Consider the following 17,206-nt stretch of genomic DNA (forward strand, 5'->3'; position numbering starts at 1 on the left):
TCAGGTAGCAGGAATCTTTAGGAACTGTATGAAAGACAGTCACACAGCCCACCCAAGGCAAGGTCTTCTTAATGTAAGCAATTTTCCTAAGGCTTTAAACAGGGGCTTGCCCAGTCCTGCATAAATACCAGCCAGAAAAAAGCAAAGCAGAGTCCAAAGTTAAGTAATGCAAAACTAGTGACTAATTATTAATTAGCGAAAAGGATTTTATACTTGAGAGTACAAAGAGAAAAAAAGACATTACACTATTCAGTAGTTGATTTTTTTTTATCCTATTACCAAAAAAAGAAAAAAAACACTTAAAGTCAAAACATTTTGAAACTTAAAACTTCTAAATTTTGAGCTAGAAATTCTATGAAAAACACATTTCTGCAAATGTTACGAGAAAACTCACGGAGTTGTATTAACTACCATATAAATTGTTCTGTTCTGGAGCACGGACTAGAGGAGACACTGGAAGATATGGTTATGTCACACTTGGGGAAACGTCTTCATGATGGCTGCAGGTGGAAGCCATGGCCTTCATTTGTCCCTAAGAAAAGTAATCACAAAGATACGAAAAGATGAGCACTGCAAGAAAATGGACAGATCAGAAGGTTCATAGCTATGAAGAGCGAGGGCACTGGGCAGGACAGATAGCCACTGCCGGTATAACACTCAGGAACACATATTCAAAATCCATTTTGTCACCGCATTGACAGGCCCTATCGCTAATGAGCATCTCAGTGCCAGCATTTCGATCACACGGTAGCAAAGTTAGGGCGTATTTTTGGAACTGCCACCCTGCTGGCTAGTTCAGGTCAAAGATGCAAGTAAGGGTTAAGACCTCCATCCCCGCCGCAGCTGCCGTGGAGGGCTCTGCTCAGCCACATCCGAGGCTCCCTCCGCCCCACGAGTACCTGGGGAGTATTTGGCTTTCGCGTGGTTGACGACTGGGTGCTGCAGGGGCGTTACAATGCCTTGGTTGGGTTTCTGGAAAGCCGAAATGAGGTTGTGCACTTTCCGAAAGAGCCTCCGGTGGACCCCAGGCGCTGTCTGCAAAGCCAAAGGGTGAGGGGTGAGAGGGGATGCTGGGTGCTGAGTGTCTGTGCCAGGCTCTAGGTGCTGGCACAGAAGCCTTGTCCTCAGAACAGCACACATCCCCCTGGGGAAGGAGCCAGCCCTTCACTTGGACCCCCCTTGATGTGCCAACTTAAAAACGAGCCGTACTGCTCTCCTCCTTCCCCCGGGCACCGCAGCCTTCCTGCACTAGGAGCGGTTTCCAGCAGCGTGGTGATATAAGGCTGGAAGAGAGACGATTTCTTCAGCACTGCAACAGAAACCCAGAGCCTGCCATGCTTATTAAGCAAATTCCCAATTCATCTTTTGCTACTTCAGACCCTGTTTTATTGCTGCCAGTGATTTAACCTCCAGCTTGAGGTTTATCAGTGAGATACTTCCAGCCTGGAAATACCAGTAGGACAATCTAGAAAGCTACCTGGCACTTACCGGGGAGGGGCAGTCCTTACACCACTAAATTCAGGCATGGACACAGCCTCTTCGCAAACCTTTCTCTGAGCACTCAGTACTGGCTCACACGTTCATTGAGTATTCCTGTCTCTCTCGTACAAAAGCAGCAGCAAAATGTTACCTATTTATTAAAAGTGGGAGGTTTTTTATCTTTCTACATCTTTCTAAGTCTTTTCGAACACTGTGAAATGAAACCGTGTCTGCTTTTAATCAAAAATCCAATGTTTCTGTTAAATCCTTCAGGGCATTCTTGCAATAACTCCTCCCCACCACAGTCACGGGAGGACAAGCACAGGTCCTGCCTGCACAGTCCCACCCGAGGGATGCTGCTCTCACCCAGCACCCTTGGGCTAAATCTTGCCCCACTGGCACCAGCTGGAGTCTTCGCGCTGGCTGGGATTTTACCAGCGCTGTTTTAATTTCCCTCCTTAGTCCTTGAAGGACGGGTGCGACCCGAGCTGGCTCAGAGACTGACCAGCCACAGGGGAGGAAGCAGAGGCAGGAAAGCACCAGCTGCAGCTGGAGCCTGCTTTGGCCTTGGAGGCACATTTCAGTGGGATAAGTTGGATTTAGGCTGCTGTTTCTAACAGCTGAGGCCAGTGTGGTCTTAGCAACATTTACTTAAAGGTTTCCCTTTGCTTAAATGAAGGGTTGGCACCATGGGCCTTTAGCTATCACCTTTCCCTGCAGAGGATGTACTGAGAGTCCTGGGCCTCCAGAACACCTACGCTGTGAAACACAGATAAGGTTTGCCTACGATACAGCGAGGGAAAGCCCAAGACCCGTATGTAGGAAGCCAGCAGAGGTCATGGGGGAGGAGTTGTAGCAGGTCTGTGTAACACCAGAAAAACCTCACTGCAGACTCTGACGTTACCTGGGGCCAAAGCAGGCTGCAGCCTCGCTCAGGGAATCATCCTCCGCAGGTGGGGGACTCCGGGGGTCCTGGCATCCTTCCTGAGACGCCCGTGCTCGCCCTGGCACACCGGGTGCCCTACCACCCCGGCCTCGTCCCAAAACCCCTGCTGCTTGGGCAAGCGCAAAGCTCCAGGGTGCTCCTGAAGCCTTACGGGAGCGAATGAGCAAATTCTTCCTGGGTACCATTCCCAAGGGCGACACAGATAATTATTTACTCTGCAGTAATGTGAGTCACTCTTACTCCCCGACCTGCCTCTGAGGAACCCCAGGAACTGGTCTTGTCTTCCAGAGCAATGCAACCAGTTCTATTACAATAATGGCCAAGGAATTATGCCTGTCTAGAAATTATTTAGTATTTGTAATCAGTGTTCATTAACATGCAAATAAAAGTCTAATCATTAATTGATACACGGAGTACATCCAAAGAACAAGACCTTCATAAAAGAAAAACAGGTTAGCATCCTGATTCCATCAGCCTAAATAGCTGTCTGTATTGCAAATGGTGTTTTCCTACACTTGAATTACCAGTTTCGCATCAGATGGGTGAGAATACATTTTGTATCAAGTTTTGGCTACCTTATATATGTTTTGCACCAATGATTAATTGCTCTGGAGAGAAATTAACTTTAAAACACTGTAGATTGAAAATAATTTCCTTAAATATTCTGACATCAATGGTAGGTGGGATAGAAGGGAACGGATTGTGCTTGTCAAATTATAAAAACACAATATTTTTGCCATTTAAAATGATGCAAAATAATGCACTATTGCATTATGCAACCGCTGGAATGTAACAGGGAATTAATTTATGAGTTCAAGACTGTCAGAAGTGGCACCAAGACATCTTAGTAATGGGCAAACTCAAGATCGATTACCTTCCATGAAAATCAGGCTATGCAGAAACATGAATAATTTGAATATATTTCATTAAATCAATGTGAACATCAAATAGGATGTATAAATTTTCAGAAAAGAAAGGAGAAGTACACACCTCGGCACTCCAGGACCCAGTTTCTGTCTTGGACACTCTGTAGGTATAAACATAACCCTGATGCCTGTGGAAAAAAAAATCAACAGATATTTATTACTCATTTCTACTGTCAGGTTTCACAAGAGGTATGCTCTGTTACGTGGGAGTCAGTTCATCTGCTAACCTTTCCTTAATAATTCACCCACAAATTCACCCATAAAGGCTCTAGGCAGGTAAAAAAGACTGAGGCACTGGTCAGAAGCAGCGTTCAACCTACCGGGTTCTTTTTGGATGAGAGGGATTGGCCTGACTCAGACCTAGTTCAGCAATATTCAGTTATTCTAGGTTAACTGGCATTCCTTTCATTCCTGCCTCAGCATGTTTTTATATTTTTTCAGTGACCTCCTTTAACTGACACACACCAGACATACTTGGAAAAATAGAAGGTGTATTATTGACAGATAGCATTACTGTTCTGTGATCGATCTGAATACAGATGTTCCCAGAAGCAATAACATGCGTGTAATTTATTTGGAAAGCTAGACCCACAAAAGCCAAGTAAATTACTCTTTGCCTTGCCTGTACATTCCTAACTCTCAAGGTTATAAATAAGGAGATGCTTATAAATGCTAATAAAGGAGACTTATAAGAGTGTGGAATCTTCCTTCTTTTTAAATATAATTTGAGTCTTTCGAGAATTAGGAGTCATACACTAATAACACAAGACATACTCGTGTCCAGAGTCAGTCTTGCGTCTTTTACAAACCCAACACAGCAAATTATTTACATGGTAAATTATTATACCAATAGCCAAAAAATTGACTCAGAGGCAGAGACAATTGATAGTAGTTCCACGGGTGCAACGTTAGTTTAGATGGTATCAGATAAGAAAGATTACATTTCATACTACATAGATTTACATGAATACACAGCAGGATTTTAGGGACAATTCCATATTTCAGCATCAATTTTTATTCTTAAGAAAGCAGAAAAATACTGCAGAAAAATATTTCTTTCCAATTATGCATGGTATCATAGCAGCTACTACAAAATAGCAGAAACCATCAGCGACACAGATACCATATGATTGCAATTACTTACGCTCCATGTCATGGCTCCTGGATAAATTCTTGTTAAAAAGTCATTACAGCAACTCTGCAAAGTGGTGTCTGATATAAATTACCCAAGCAGGAAGTTGTTAACAGTTGTCACACTGCTATAACCCCACGAAGCGGGAGCAAAAATGCCTGTTGTGATTTGTGAGCTCTCCCCCCACCACTCGACTCCCACTGTGATTAAATACGGAGGCGGAAGACACAAAGCCGGTCCCTCCCGTCAGGGCTGCCGCGGGGACAAACTCCCCTCGGGGAGACTGCCCTCCTCCTTGCGTATGGGAATATGCCTGACACAGCCCCACGATCCCACCACAGCTTCATCCACTTCTTCGCCTTAACCAAGGGACTGTTTTCCACCGAGACACGACTTTCCACCTGGTATGAGATGGACATGAAAAGTGGCCAGCCATGCTTCATGGAAGCCTAAGGAGGAAGGTTACCCCACCTCTTCCCCCAGCGAGCTCAACTGCTTCAGTCCGTCAGGGATTTGGATGGGCCAAGAAAGGGCCCTTGGGAAGAAGTGTGAGCAATCTGCTGTGGCTTTAGGAGGAGGGAAGGATGTGGAAGGACAATGCGGTTCTCCTGTCCATGCTGTGGCACCACGGTCAATGGTGTTTGAGACAAAAGCTCAAGCCCCATTGTTTAAAAGCATATCCCTCTAAGTGACTGGATATGTTCATGATCAGAGAATCCATTAGGGCCCTTAGACCATCCCATACTATCACATCATTTCTTAAAACCTCTCAGAGCTGTGCCTCTATTGTCAGTTTTTCATGAGTAGATGATGTTCACGTTGATCTTTTCTTTTTAGAAATCACAAGGGGCTTTCCTGAACCTATATATGTTGCATGACAGCCAGTATATGGTTACTGAAACCAGGATTTTACAGGTCATAGTGTACAGGGAAACACCAGAGAGGTCCTAGCATTTTGTCCTGTTTCTTTGAAGTGACCATCTCCACAGTGATTATTTTCCAAGCCTCAAAACCAACAGAATCAGTATGTAAAGATCTAAAACTCACTCTCTTGCCTCCTTTTTTTAATAATACACTGTGCATATTACCCATGCTTGTTCTTGGTTGTTCCAAAGCAATCCGACTGCTTCAGTTTCATTAAAATCTGATTTTTCCACAGTTGTCTGGAAAGCTACCATCTGTTGTTTCTTTCATCATTTTCTCTACCTAAGAGATTGCATGACTTGAAGTGGTTGAGAGGCTGGGTTGCTGCCCTGACTCTGAAATGTCTGATGGCTTTCAGCACTCTGCCAGAAGGGTTTACTAGGCTGGACAAAGTGAAAAATAGAGGTCAGATAAAGTAATATTCAGGGCCAAAGAGAGTGATGTAGAAGATCGACCTCTATCCTGCATTTTTCAAAAAATTCCACTGTAAAATATTTCAACTGAGCCCAGATAAAGCACAAAGGATAGCTCAGATTAAAAACCCATGAGATGATACAGAATCTGGGAACACAGATGCTTTGAGCACAGCATGGAGAATGGGAAGAGTATGACATCGCTATCACAGCCTTGTGAGGGACAAGTGAGAGCTCTCCACTCACCTGGCAAATGTACATTTTTTTCCCAGAGGAGGAAAGACTGAAAGACCTGAAAAGGTTCACTGTGCTTAAGCTGAAAATCTCAATATTGTCATCTGTTGTTGGCTCTGAAGCCATCAGTAATCACAGCCATTATGTAGACAGGAGGTGGCCCAGGACCACCACATACACACACACACACACTTCCTCAAAGGAAATGCACAAAGGAAGGAGGACATATTTTGTTAAGAAGGTGAACACCTAGATCTTCCCATCTCACTACTTTCCATTGGGATCTTTGTTCCCACAAAACAAATTACAGCTCTCCTGATAAGCATTCTCCCAACAAAGACAATCTTATCAAAACTTTCTGTTAAGCAGCAGGATCTTACTTCATTACCACTTCAAAGTGCTTTTTACCTTCCATGTGCAAGTGACATGATTTTGATGAGCCAAGTTCTCTTTACTGCTACATGGGCACAGCCTCCCTTGAGAAAGGCTTTTATGATTTAAACTACCCAACATTAACTGAGATCAGTATGGGCTGAAGGAAGATCAAGGTGTTTTTCTTAAAATAAAAATTAAATACAAAAATTAAAATTGAGATTACACAGAACATTACCGTCCAAAGAGCAGAACACGTAACACCAGGCAAAAGCAGGTAGAAAAATGCATTTACTGGAGCTTAGGTCTCAGGAGACAAGAAATTCCCCGGCCACCATGATGAGACAGCTCAGTTTTCTACGTTTTACTCAATTCATGGCAGAAAAAATCTCCTAGTGTGACACAATGTTTCTATATGTGGTGCGGCCACATAGCTAAATCCAAAAACCAAACACCATGCGGCGTGGTCATGGCGCTAGGCACCTGGGGCCTCTCACATCATAACTTATGTTTTGAGGCATTACCCAGCGAGATGCAGGCCAAGTCCACCTCTCAGTGACATGAACTCTGCTCTCTGCTGGACCAAATCAACAGGAGACTGACACATGTGACTGAGAGAAGGATTTCAGAGAGCGTTCTTAAATGCTTCGTGGCTTACCAGCGTTTCATGGAGGAAGGCCACCTCCTGATAGCCAGGCAAAGACCGGACGAAGAGGTCCCCCTTCCCTTCATCTGGCCCAAGGACAGCCACAAGCCTCACTCACAATTGCAAAACTCTTCTTTCATGCCAGTGAAGCTCAAGGGACGGGAGCAATCAGGAATTAACAGCCTGATGAACAAGGCCCTATAAATTTTTGATCAAAGGCAAAAAATGACAAAATGCTGATGAGGGGAAGCAGAAAACAACCATTGCTGTAAGGGCAGTATTGGGTAGCATTTATGAAAAAGTGGTTTGTTCACCACAGATTATATTTTTATGTCATCTCGCTTATTTTTTCATCTCCATAACAAAGGATGTGCTATACCAGCTGGGAACTGCAGTAGCACTGCCTCTGTTGCAATAGCATTGCTGGGAAAACTTTGTCAAAGGAAAATCTAGAAGTTGCAATTACAGGAAATGGTCCACTTTATAATATCGGACTTTATAGCTAGATAATTCCTCCCAAAGAGCTACAAAGGCTTCATTCACAGATGACATACTGAGACAGCATCTGTCTACCTGTCCTCTCCACTCCTCCTTTTCAACTCTGATCAGACTTGTTAAAGCTGCATTTACTTTAACAGGTGAATAATTACAATCTTCTGCACCATTGAAATAGCCAGAGGATATTAGCTGCATGCTGCAGATGAAAATTAACCACCACATTTCAGCTGCATGTTATATTTTAAAATCATTTCCAAATGTTTCATATCTCAGTTGGGAAATTTTATTAAACTAATTTGTATTCATTTCTGGGTCCAAAATGGAACAAATATAAAGGGAGAAAGGCAGAGAGACAGAGGAAAGCCATGCCAGCAACAAATGACCTCAATTTCTTCCTCTTTACATAGCTTTCTCTTCTGATATCTTTGCACTATACCAATCAGCTCTTCTTACTCTTACATAGTGCCCATGCTCAGTTTCTTGTAACTTTGCCACATTTCAGCTTTTCAGACTGAAATTTTGTTTCTTGGGTGTTTGCCTCAATGTTATCCAGAGATGGAGATTGCTGAAGTGCTAGGAGAGGAGACACATTAGGAAAAACAGTGCTTATCCCAGGTTAAAAAAATAATCTTCCAATTGTTGTTTTCTTGCTCAGTTTTTAGAATAACATTTGTTTAAAGGAAGGTATATCTCTTGCAGTCTCTGAGAGAAAGCAGTGGTGGCTGTCTGCACGGCAAGAGAGGCACTCTCTAAAGGTCATTAGCAGTTGTAGCTGCACCGTGCCTGGACTGGCTGTACCATGGGCACTCAGCTAAGCACTGTCCACCATCTCAAGCCACAAGTGATATATGAATGTTGCCTGCCCTGGATTAGAGGGGAAAAAACAGAAAGTAATTTAGAGTGGGCATCTTGGAAAGGAAGATTGGGACTGGGCGGCGTGGAGGTGGAAGAAAAGGGGATCCATGTCTATTGTAAGCTGGGCAAGGAAACAGCAATGAAAATCGAACGCCTGGGAGAGAGTAAGACTAAATGAGTAAGGAAGGGTTATAGGGAGGTTAAGCATGAGGGGGTTTGAACTGGGAGCAGCACAAAATGCTGGAGGGGTGAAAGAAACAGGAATAGAAGATGAGTGGTTTGGAAGGAGAAGATGTATGAAACAAAGAAACAGCCCTCAGCAATGCAAGCAAGGTCGGCAGGCTGTACCAAATAACACTGGGTAGGCTCAAAATCCATTCCCACGCCCCTCACATTGGGAACCCAAGATGAAGGACACTCCAGACCCGAGCCTCCTGGGTCACAGTTTCTCTCGTGTGATACCGAGTTAACAATCTCTTCATCTCACAAAATGAGATAATGCCTAGAAATCACAATACTATGGAGATGAGTACTATTAATGCTATGGAGATGAGTACTGCAGCAGAGCTTGTGGAGAGCTCAGTACTTTCAGAGTGGGGGTCAATGGCACACAGCAGATAACATAATGAGCGTGAGAGGTCAGGATGCAGTCACTTCTGCCTTATCTGGAGGCGTTTGATGCAGGTTGCAGATCAGCTCCTGAATGCCCAGTCAGAGGAACCAACCTCAGGCAGCACCCCCTGGTCAGGGCAACCCTGGACCAGGAATGAGGGCGATGGCATGGGCACCACAGTGGCTACAGAGGTGGGAGATTGGCTACTACAAAGCCAAATCTGTGAGGTCAGGGGAATCCACAGCAGTTCCTGGGAGCCTGCACATCCCACGTGTGTGCTCATCAAGGTCTCCCCTCCCCACGGTACCCCTGAGCTGCATGGCCTCCCCCATGCGACAGAAGTGACGGCTGCCAAAATGATGAAACAGTCAATGCATCCATCCACTTAAATGTCTGTCTTTTTCTTTCTTTTTCCTTTTTGTTATATTTCTGTTTGGTTTATTAATCACTGGAAGGCCAAAAGTTCTTATTATTTAATGTAGGAGATAATCCTATTTAAACTTACAGCTCCTCGTGCTGTCCTGGAATTTGCATTGTCTGGTTGACAAGCAGCCTGGTTCCTGCCTGACTGAGGTCTCAGACATACAATCAAGGTACAGCAACTTAGCAATTACCACCCATCAGCTAACCCAAGCTGAAGAAATAGCACTCACATCGAGATGATGTGCAAGATACAAGCTCCATGTCAGCAAGAGTGAATAACATAGTTTAAATCAATGTTTACAACATCTGAAAAGCCCAACAGAGTTACTGCAGCTTAACTCACAGCAGCACTCTCTACACACCCACTTTAGTTGACACTTCTGTCACTGATTCCCCTACCAACACCTTCCTGGGGCAAAAATTTACCCATGATACTGAATCAGTAACTAGTATTAGCTTGCCATAACGCTGTAGCATTATAAAGCAAATGCATTATCTTGATTTTCTCTTCTGAAATGAACAGAAGCTTGAAAAAGCAAGTCAAATCTTGTGAAAAGTCTCTGACTTTATGCACAGATTTCTGTGGAAAACTGCCAGCATCTTCACCACTTGAACACTCCTAACCATCAGTAGAAATGTCACCTGAAGAGCAAGTGTGTAGCCTTTCTGGGCAGGTTTTATCCTGGTCTGGTACAAGGCAATGCCAGCCAAAAGAAATGTCTTAGAGGGGAATTTCTTCATATTTAGGAAAAAAAAAAAAGATCATTTATTCAAATCTGAGATGCCAAATAGAAGGAAATTATGGCGGGCCAGTAACTAAGCTTCATCAATTACTATGTCCTCCAGAATAGTAGCTCACAAAGGCAAGAAAGGCAATAAGGTTATCTGCTGAAATTTCTTTCATCACTTTAGGCAAAACTCACAGAACTGCAATACATAAAACACTGTCAATAGCCCTGTAAATGTTACTGTTTCATATTTCTGTGAAACATTTCTCGATTTGTTTGGGAGTGATGCAGTGCAGGTCGTTTTCAGATTTCCTGTCTCTCTCAGAGCAAGGTAGGCATGGTCTGACCATAAAATCCCTGAACATGAAATCACTGCGTCAGCTAAATCCTCAGAACTCAAGCCTACAAAACTAAGGTAGAGCTAATCTAGGTTCTGTTATCTAACGATAGTACCCATTCTACCATTTACAGATTGTTCATGTAGCAGTTACCCACCGTTCAGGCTGTCTATACCTGTCTAGAATCTTTCCAAGAAAAGCCACTGGAAAATCTGAGGCCGATAGCCGAGTTATTCTCCACAAAGACGAAGCTCACTCAGGTTAGCAGGGAGCTGAAGTACTCACCTCAGTAGAATTTACCGTTGTGCTGCAGAAGACTTTTTTCAAAGCTGAAAATAGTGCGTGATGTTTTACAACGGCAACATTGAATTGAGGGGCTCCTCCTCAGAGAGAAACTTTTGTTCCAAATTACATTTTAAATGATGATGATTATTATGTGCAGTGTTATAATAAATGCAATTAGTCTGCCATTTCTATCAAAAATATTACATGGGAAACAAAAGAAATGCTAAGCTGAAGCTGGCTCGTGATCCTGTATTACACCTTCACGCGGTACAGCTGATACATCTGCCGCATCAGAAAGTTTCGGCACGTTGCCTGAACTTGTGCACTGTGGTTATGGTGACAGAAAAAACAGCGCACGTAAAATCTGATAGGACTGCAGCCTATCCCTGTTGCCATTACTGTTGCTTCAAGAGCTCTAAGCAGCTTTCTATTCCAGCTTTTGATTATTCTCCCCAATTTGAATGCAGTACAGCACGAGTGGCTGGTTTCGAACAAATAATTTGAACATACAGTTTGACAAGTGTGTCATGTTTAGCTTGCTTAAAGGTCTGAAACAACTACTATCATTCCAAGTATTTTCAAGTATATGAATTCTAAGACCCAAACTACAAATGTTTTATCTTTGCCAACTCAGGCACGAGCTGCTTGTTTCTGCATGTGTGCTCACATATCTCTAAAGGAAAGCGGTGCTTTTGGCACTCTCAGGCATGTTATTTACATTACATATGCATTTTCCAGGCATAGTTTAAGAGGCTGCTTCTCAAACTAGCCACTGTTATTGTGCCCTGTGTCCCCCATTGACTTCATTAGGAGCGCTGTGCACAGAGGATTTCTGAGGGTGCTAAAATCATCAAATGGGGTGTTGAGCAAAAAGGAAACCAGACCAGTAAAGAAAGCTCCCTGGAACAATCAGATTTTGATACTAAAACCTTGCTGTACTGTAGGTAGTGTCTAACATGTTTACAGGTAAAACGTGTACATTTTTTAAAGCATATGCATTTCTTTTAGCCCAGTTTTCAGGAACAGCAAAGATCTTGCAACCCTAAAAAATTTCCAGGAAATGATTGTGCATTCAAAATATGATGAACAACATCCTTGAAGTATCTATTAACAATTTAATAACGGTATTCATGAAATGAAGATCTTGGGAGCATCTGGTATTAAAAAACTTTGCCAAAATCTGCAGGCAGCACCTCTGTTTGCAAGAGCCCCCGGGGATGCTGTTGCAAATCAAAACCTTTGTACTCTTCCATGCAGTTTAATTGTGGTCTTAAAATATTTATGAAAGTGGGTTCATTGTGCTTTGCCACAGCCACACCAAAAAACATGCATGCCATGTACACACCGCGACTTCAGACAGCAGAAAGCAGCATTCAAGGAAGATAAAGCAATATTTTAGGAAAAACAAAGAAGAGAGAAAGCAGAGTTTTCTAGCCAAATGCTCCAACAACAGGGGCCTGCCTGCCGGAGTTACCCGTCTCTGTAGGTCAGGTTTTATGCTACTACCTGTCTCTTTTATGCTTGGCCTGTAAAATCAGTGTCAGGCACAAGGGTTTCACGAAGTCTTTGACTCTTCTCCTTTTTAAAGGTCAGGGCTCCACTTTTTAATTGGGAAAGCAAAAGGTGAATGAGTCTGACCGTGAACACTGCTGCCCGCATTACGTGCCTTAGGAGGTTCAAAGACTAGCCAAATATGTTAGGGCTTTCTGGGGTAGCCTGGGGGAGGGAGGAGGGGTGGCATTACAAAATCATGCAGTTTCTTGGGAAAAGGAGGTGTCGTTTGAGCCTAAAGAGGACTTACCAAATACTGTACCTGGAGCTGGAAGTGAAGAGTTGTCACCAATGTGAGTTCAAGCTAGTGACAGTATTGTCATCCAAATATTTGTTTAATAACTTTTGATAGATGTTTCTTTTCTCTCCATCAGAACTGTGCCTTTTAATTTTGACAACTCCATTCTTCCTCCATGGTAAAAAAAAAAAAAAAAAAAAGAACCCTAAGAAGGCTTAGGTCTGGGGAAGTTTAGGTTTGTTTTACTTCTCCAGGGAAGTGCAAGGAGAGGGGAAAGAAGAGAGATTGAACATGATTTGATTTTGGAAAACTGGACTATTTTTCTCTTTTTCTTTTCTAAGAGCAATAGAAACATCGTGGGCAGTACGAAACGGTTTCACTGCTGTTAGAAATCTTCATTGGAAAAATGCAAAGTGTTTTGTTTTGCTCTGATACTTATTGTGATACATCTAATGGCTGACCAGCTTTGTTTCTCATTTTTCAAAGATCATTTCAGTACTTCCAGTAAATACATGTTTTGCCTAATCTTGATATATCTAGGTATTCCTAGAGTGATCTTCAGCACAGATTTTGAACCAAAATGTAAATTTCTGAATAACTTTGCTATGCTTAATAAATTCCATTATTTCTTTAGAAGGAAGTATAAAAAAGCAGAGAAGTACTTCCTCTCCTCTCCTCTCCTCTCCTCTCCTCTCCTCTCCTCTCCTCTCCTCTCCTCTCCTCTCCTCTCCTCTCCTCTCCTCTCCTCTCCTCTCCTCTCCTCTCCTCTCCTCTCCTCTCCTCTCCTCTCCTCTCCCTTTTTCCTTTTTCCTTTTTCCCTTTTTTCCCTTTTTTCCCTTTTTTCCCTTCTTCCCTTTTTTCCCTTTTTTCCCTTTTTTCCCTTTTTCCCTTCAGCAACTGTATGTTTCCCTCTTAGATTTTACCAAAGCTCTCATGCACATACATGCTTGCCACCCGTGCGTGATGTTCAGACTGGAGTTTGGGGGGAGTGAGTCCATTGGTTTATTTTGCCAAAGCCAGGCTTAGCATCCTCCATTGAATACATATCTACATCTCTCATGCCTTCCCTACTTGCTCCTCCAATCTCTCCACTAAAGTGCTCTGCTTTGGTAAACTTTTGCCTGTTAAAGCACTTCTCTAGTTTATGGCCCACATTTCTTTAAACTGTCACTGCTGTCTTCAGTGTGAGACTGTTTCCTGGTGTCTTTATGATAACTGTCTCCAAAGTTATTGTGTGATATGCTGTTTACTGTATCTGCTATTTCTTATGTAATGCTCTGAATTGAAATGTTAAGTGTTGGAACCAAGGCTTAGCTCTAGCATTTTTCAGCCACCTTTCTCTCTATATCATATCATACTACTCATCATAACCTTTTTCATTTAATTTTTTTCCTGGATTTATCCAAGATGCTATTGAAAATTTCCCTTATAAAAAATTCATTGAAGATCTATATTCTATGAGAAGCCTGCATAACATTCATCAATAATATTTTTTTATTTTACCCCTTTGCTTATCATATATATGTTTGAATGCAACATAACATGAAATATGAGTGGCCCATAATTTCCAGAAACAGTTAGATAGCGTTCTGTTTCTTAGTGAAGTCTCATCTCTTTTCCTCCAAAGATTGCAGAGCTTCATAGTTAGCAATCCTTTCTCTTCTTCCTATTTTCATTTTATATATTTTATTATTTCATTCATGAAATTTCTTCTGAAGGGTGTAAATTACCACTAATATAGCAAAAAATCCCAGCTGATTGTGTGCACATGAAAGACTTTGATTTAGACTAATGGTGGACTAATTTTAGGATTCTCTATTTTATTCAGCATTGTAACATTCTGCCTGACCCTTTCTCTAATGCCTTAGTGTCTCGCCTGCACTGAATGACTTCTGAGTGTTAAGGACATACATCACCATTTCCTCTGATGGTTATTTAAAAAAGATTCTGCTTTCATTGCCTATTCCCATCACAGGAATCACAGCACTCCTTACCTCTTGCTACGTCTATTCAATTTTCATTTAATTCACGATGCTTCTTATTTCCCATTTTTCAACTAACTGTAAAGGTATTTGTTAGCAGTAGCGCCTATCTTGGTTCACCTTCTGATTTCATGAGAGAAGAAAAAATACATCTTCTGCCACAAAGATCTTCCCTGAGAAGAAAGTTGTGTATTTCTGGATTGCCTATAACCTTCCCGCATGACTCCGTTTACTGCTCTACAACAGGGGAATAATAAAGCTCACCTAGGGCTTAAATACATATTGTTGGACATGTATTCAAGATATCTGGGGACCCGACCTAGGACTCTTCTTCCTCTTCTGTTATTTTGCCAGGTACCTAAGTGCCCTCTGACAGCTAATTTCTTGCTGGTCCTACAAAAGTTTTCTCTTGGATTCCTTCTCCTACTGAAGTAAGGTGCAAGTATCTGTTTAGCCTTGGTAGGCACATCTTCACTCTTTCGGTGCAATGATACTTCATTGTACGGCATTATCTCTTAGGACTTCTAAGACTTCTGCTTTTGCCAAAAGTAGGGTAATTAAATTGCCTCATGAAAATGAGGTCCTATGACTATAAAGTCCCCCAGCTCTCTCAGGGAGACGAGAGGTCTACCTGGTCTCTGGTAGACCATCCCATCAAATCTTTCCTAGCTGATAAAACATTAGCACTTAGTTCGTTACCCATCAGTATTTCATTTACTTTACAGGTAGTTTACTCCCAGCTGGATGGCTTGTGGGACACACAGCCTGACCAAGAGTGTCCCAAAGCAAAGGCACATTCTGGATGACAGCGATCCACACTACACTTCCCGATGACAGGGCACACTGGGGATGTTGCTAAGCACACCCATGAGTGCATTAGAGAAGCAGAAGACAGCGAGCAGAAAGCAAGAGGATTATGCAGCACAAAGAGGCAACGCAGACCATCCTGAGCCAAGTTGCCTGGCTCTTCTCCATGGCATCTCGCTTGTCCTTCCTACATGCTCCAAGCCTGCTTTCTCTTTTTGTTTTATGCCCGTAGGAAACGTGGGCTCTGCAAGGCAAAACCTGCTCCTCTTCACTCTGCCAAGGACCCCACACCCCTTACGCACCCCTCTGCCTTAAGTCAAGGTGAAGGAGCCAAAAGTCTCACACATATCTGCAAATGGTAATTTTTAGGACATACTTTGTCACTGTTACGTAGGAACATTCCATACCATGGACGGAAATGTTGGAAATCAACAACCACCTGACCAGCCCTTCCTGGGATCCCACTCCCAGCCCCACTGCCCTCGGCTGCCCCACGCCCCAGAGAGGCAACGGTGGCTGTGCGGGGCCAGCCGCACTCACAGCACGCAGAGGCAGTAGACTCCTGGGATGCTCTCGCTGTCCCGCAGCAGGTAGCTGCCGTCGGTGCCCGCCGCCAAGAGCAGCTTCTCCCCAGCCTCACGGGTGATGCCCCCGTGGTAGATGGGCAGCGCGTCCATGCCGGGGCCGTCTCCCGCCGCGAGCAGCTCTCCCTGTGCACGGCGCTACCTTGGGTGCTCCTCAGCCGTGTGCTCCCCACAGCATCTCTGTCTCGATGGCAGATGTAAACAGGATGTGTTCACACGTCTGAAGCCTCCGCACAGGGCGAGACAGCGCTGAGGGAAGAGTGAGGAACGAGCACAGCTTTTTTGTGCTTTTTTTTCCCCTTGCCCTTTTTTGTTTTCCTTTTTTTGCAGGCTGTAACATCCTCACGGCATCGCAGCTCTCACACGGAGGTGTCATTTCACAGCCCATCCCCACCCAGGCGTCTCTGCTTGGCAGGAACGTGACATGGTGAAGTGCACGATGGCCGCGGGGCCGATGGCCTCCTCGGGTGGTGCAGGGAGGCCAGGACTGCGGCATCGCTGTCAGTGGTTGCTATGTCCTCTGGTGTTAACCCAAGGGGAGACAAAGAGGGGTGAAGCAGGACCCCAAAGGCCCTCTGCAAAGCAGGGATTATTTTTTTAACCTCTTATTTTTAAAATCCCCAGGGGTGAGGCACTAGAGGAAGCAAGCTGGCCTCGCCACCCCCGCCCCGCCAGGCCACTCGCCTCAGGCCGTGGGCACCAAGCACGGCCCCTGCTCTGCGGTAGCTGGCTGAGCACCCTCGGACGCTGGGCCCCGGCGGGTTTACCTCATGAGTGGTTATTTTCATAGGCTTCGGTGGCATTTAATCACCGTTAACGTCAGGGGTGCTCATTATTTCTGCTTGGAGGCAGGCAACAGCCTCAGCACAGGCAAGGAGGCCCCTCACATCCTTCCTGACGCCATCCGTGCCACTGCTGCCTGCGTGTGGTGCGCGAGTGGGCAGCCAAAATCCAGAGACATGTCTGAAAAAGCCATTTCTCGCGCCTACTGTGGTCACAGACATTTCCTCAGCACGCTTGTCACTCGAAAGCTCCCATACGCACGCGCTTGCAAACAGGTCCGTTTGCAAACAAGCTGAAAATGTTCTTTTATATCCCCATAGAAATGGTAAGTATAACGGTAAATAATGGAAATAATTGTACAGCCAAGCATGTTTCCTGACGCTGAGTGGCACCGCATGGCCCCTGCAGCCATGGCCACCAGGCCGGCCCCTTTGGCCTGTGGAAATCTC

The 17,206-nt window shown here is 44.0% G+C and overlaps 1 protein-coding gene across 1 annotated transcript; it reads right to left on the reverse strand.

Moving 5' to 3' along the window:
* SH2D1A (SH2 domain containing 1A) lies at window positions 1-16,705 on the reverse strand. Its single transcript, XM_082004325.1, has 4 exons — window positions 15,931-16,705; window positions 3,416-3,479; window positions 900-1,035; window positions 1-532 (listed from the first exon to the last, which is right to left on the reverse strand). Exons 1-4 carry the CDS (start codon window positions 16,065-16,067, stop codon window positions 492-494), a joined length of 378 nt encoding a protein of 125 aa, XP_081860451.1. The 5' UTR covers window positions 16,068-16,705; the 3' UTR covers window positions 1-491.
* Window positions 16,706-17,206: the final 501 nt, after the last annotated feature.

This window comes from Phaethon aethereus, assembly GCF_964289735.1.
Source record: "Phaethon aethereus genome assembly, chromosome: 10".
NCBI classification, from domain to species: domain Eukaryota; kingdom Metazoa; phylum Chordata; class Aves; order Phaethontiformes; family Phaethontidae; genus Phaethon; species Phaethon aethereus.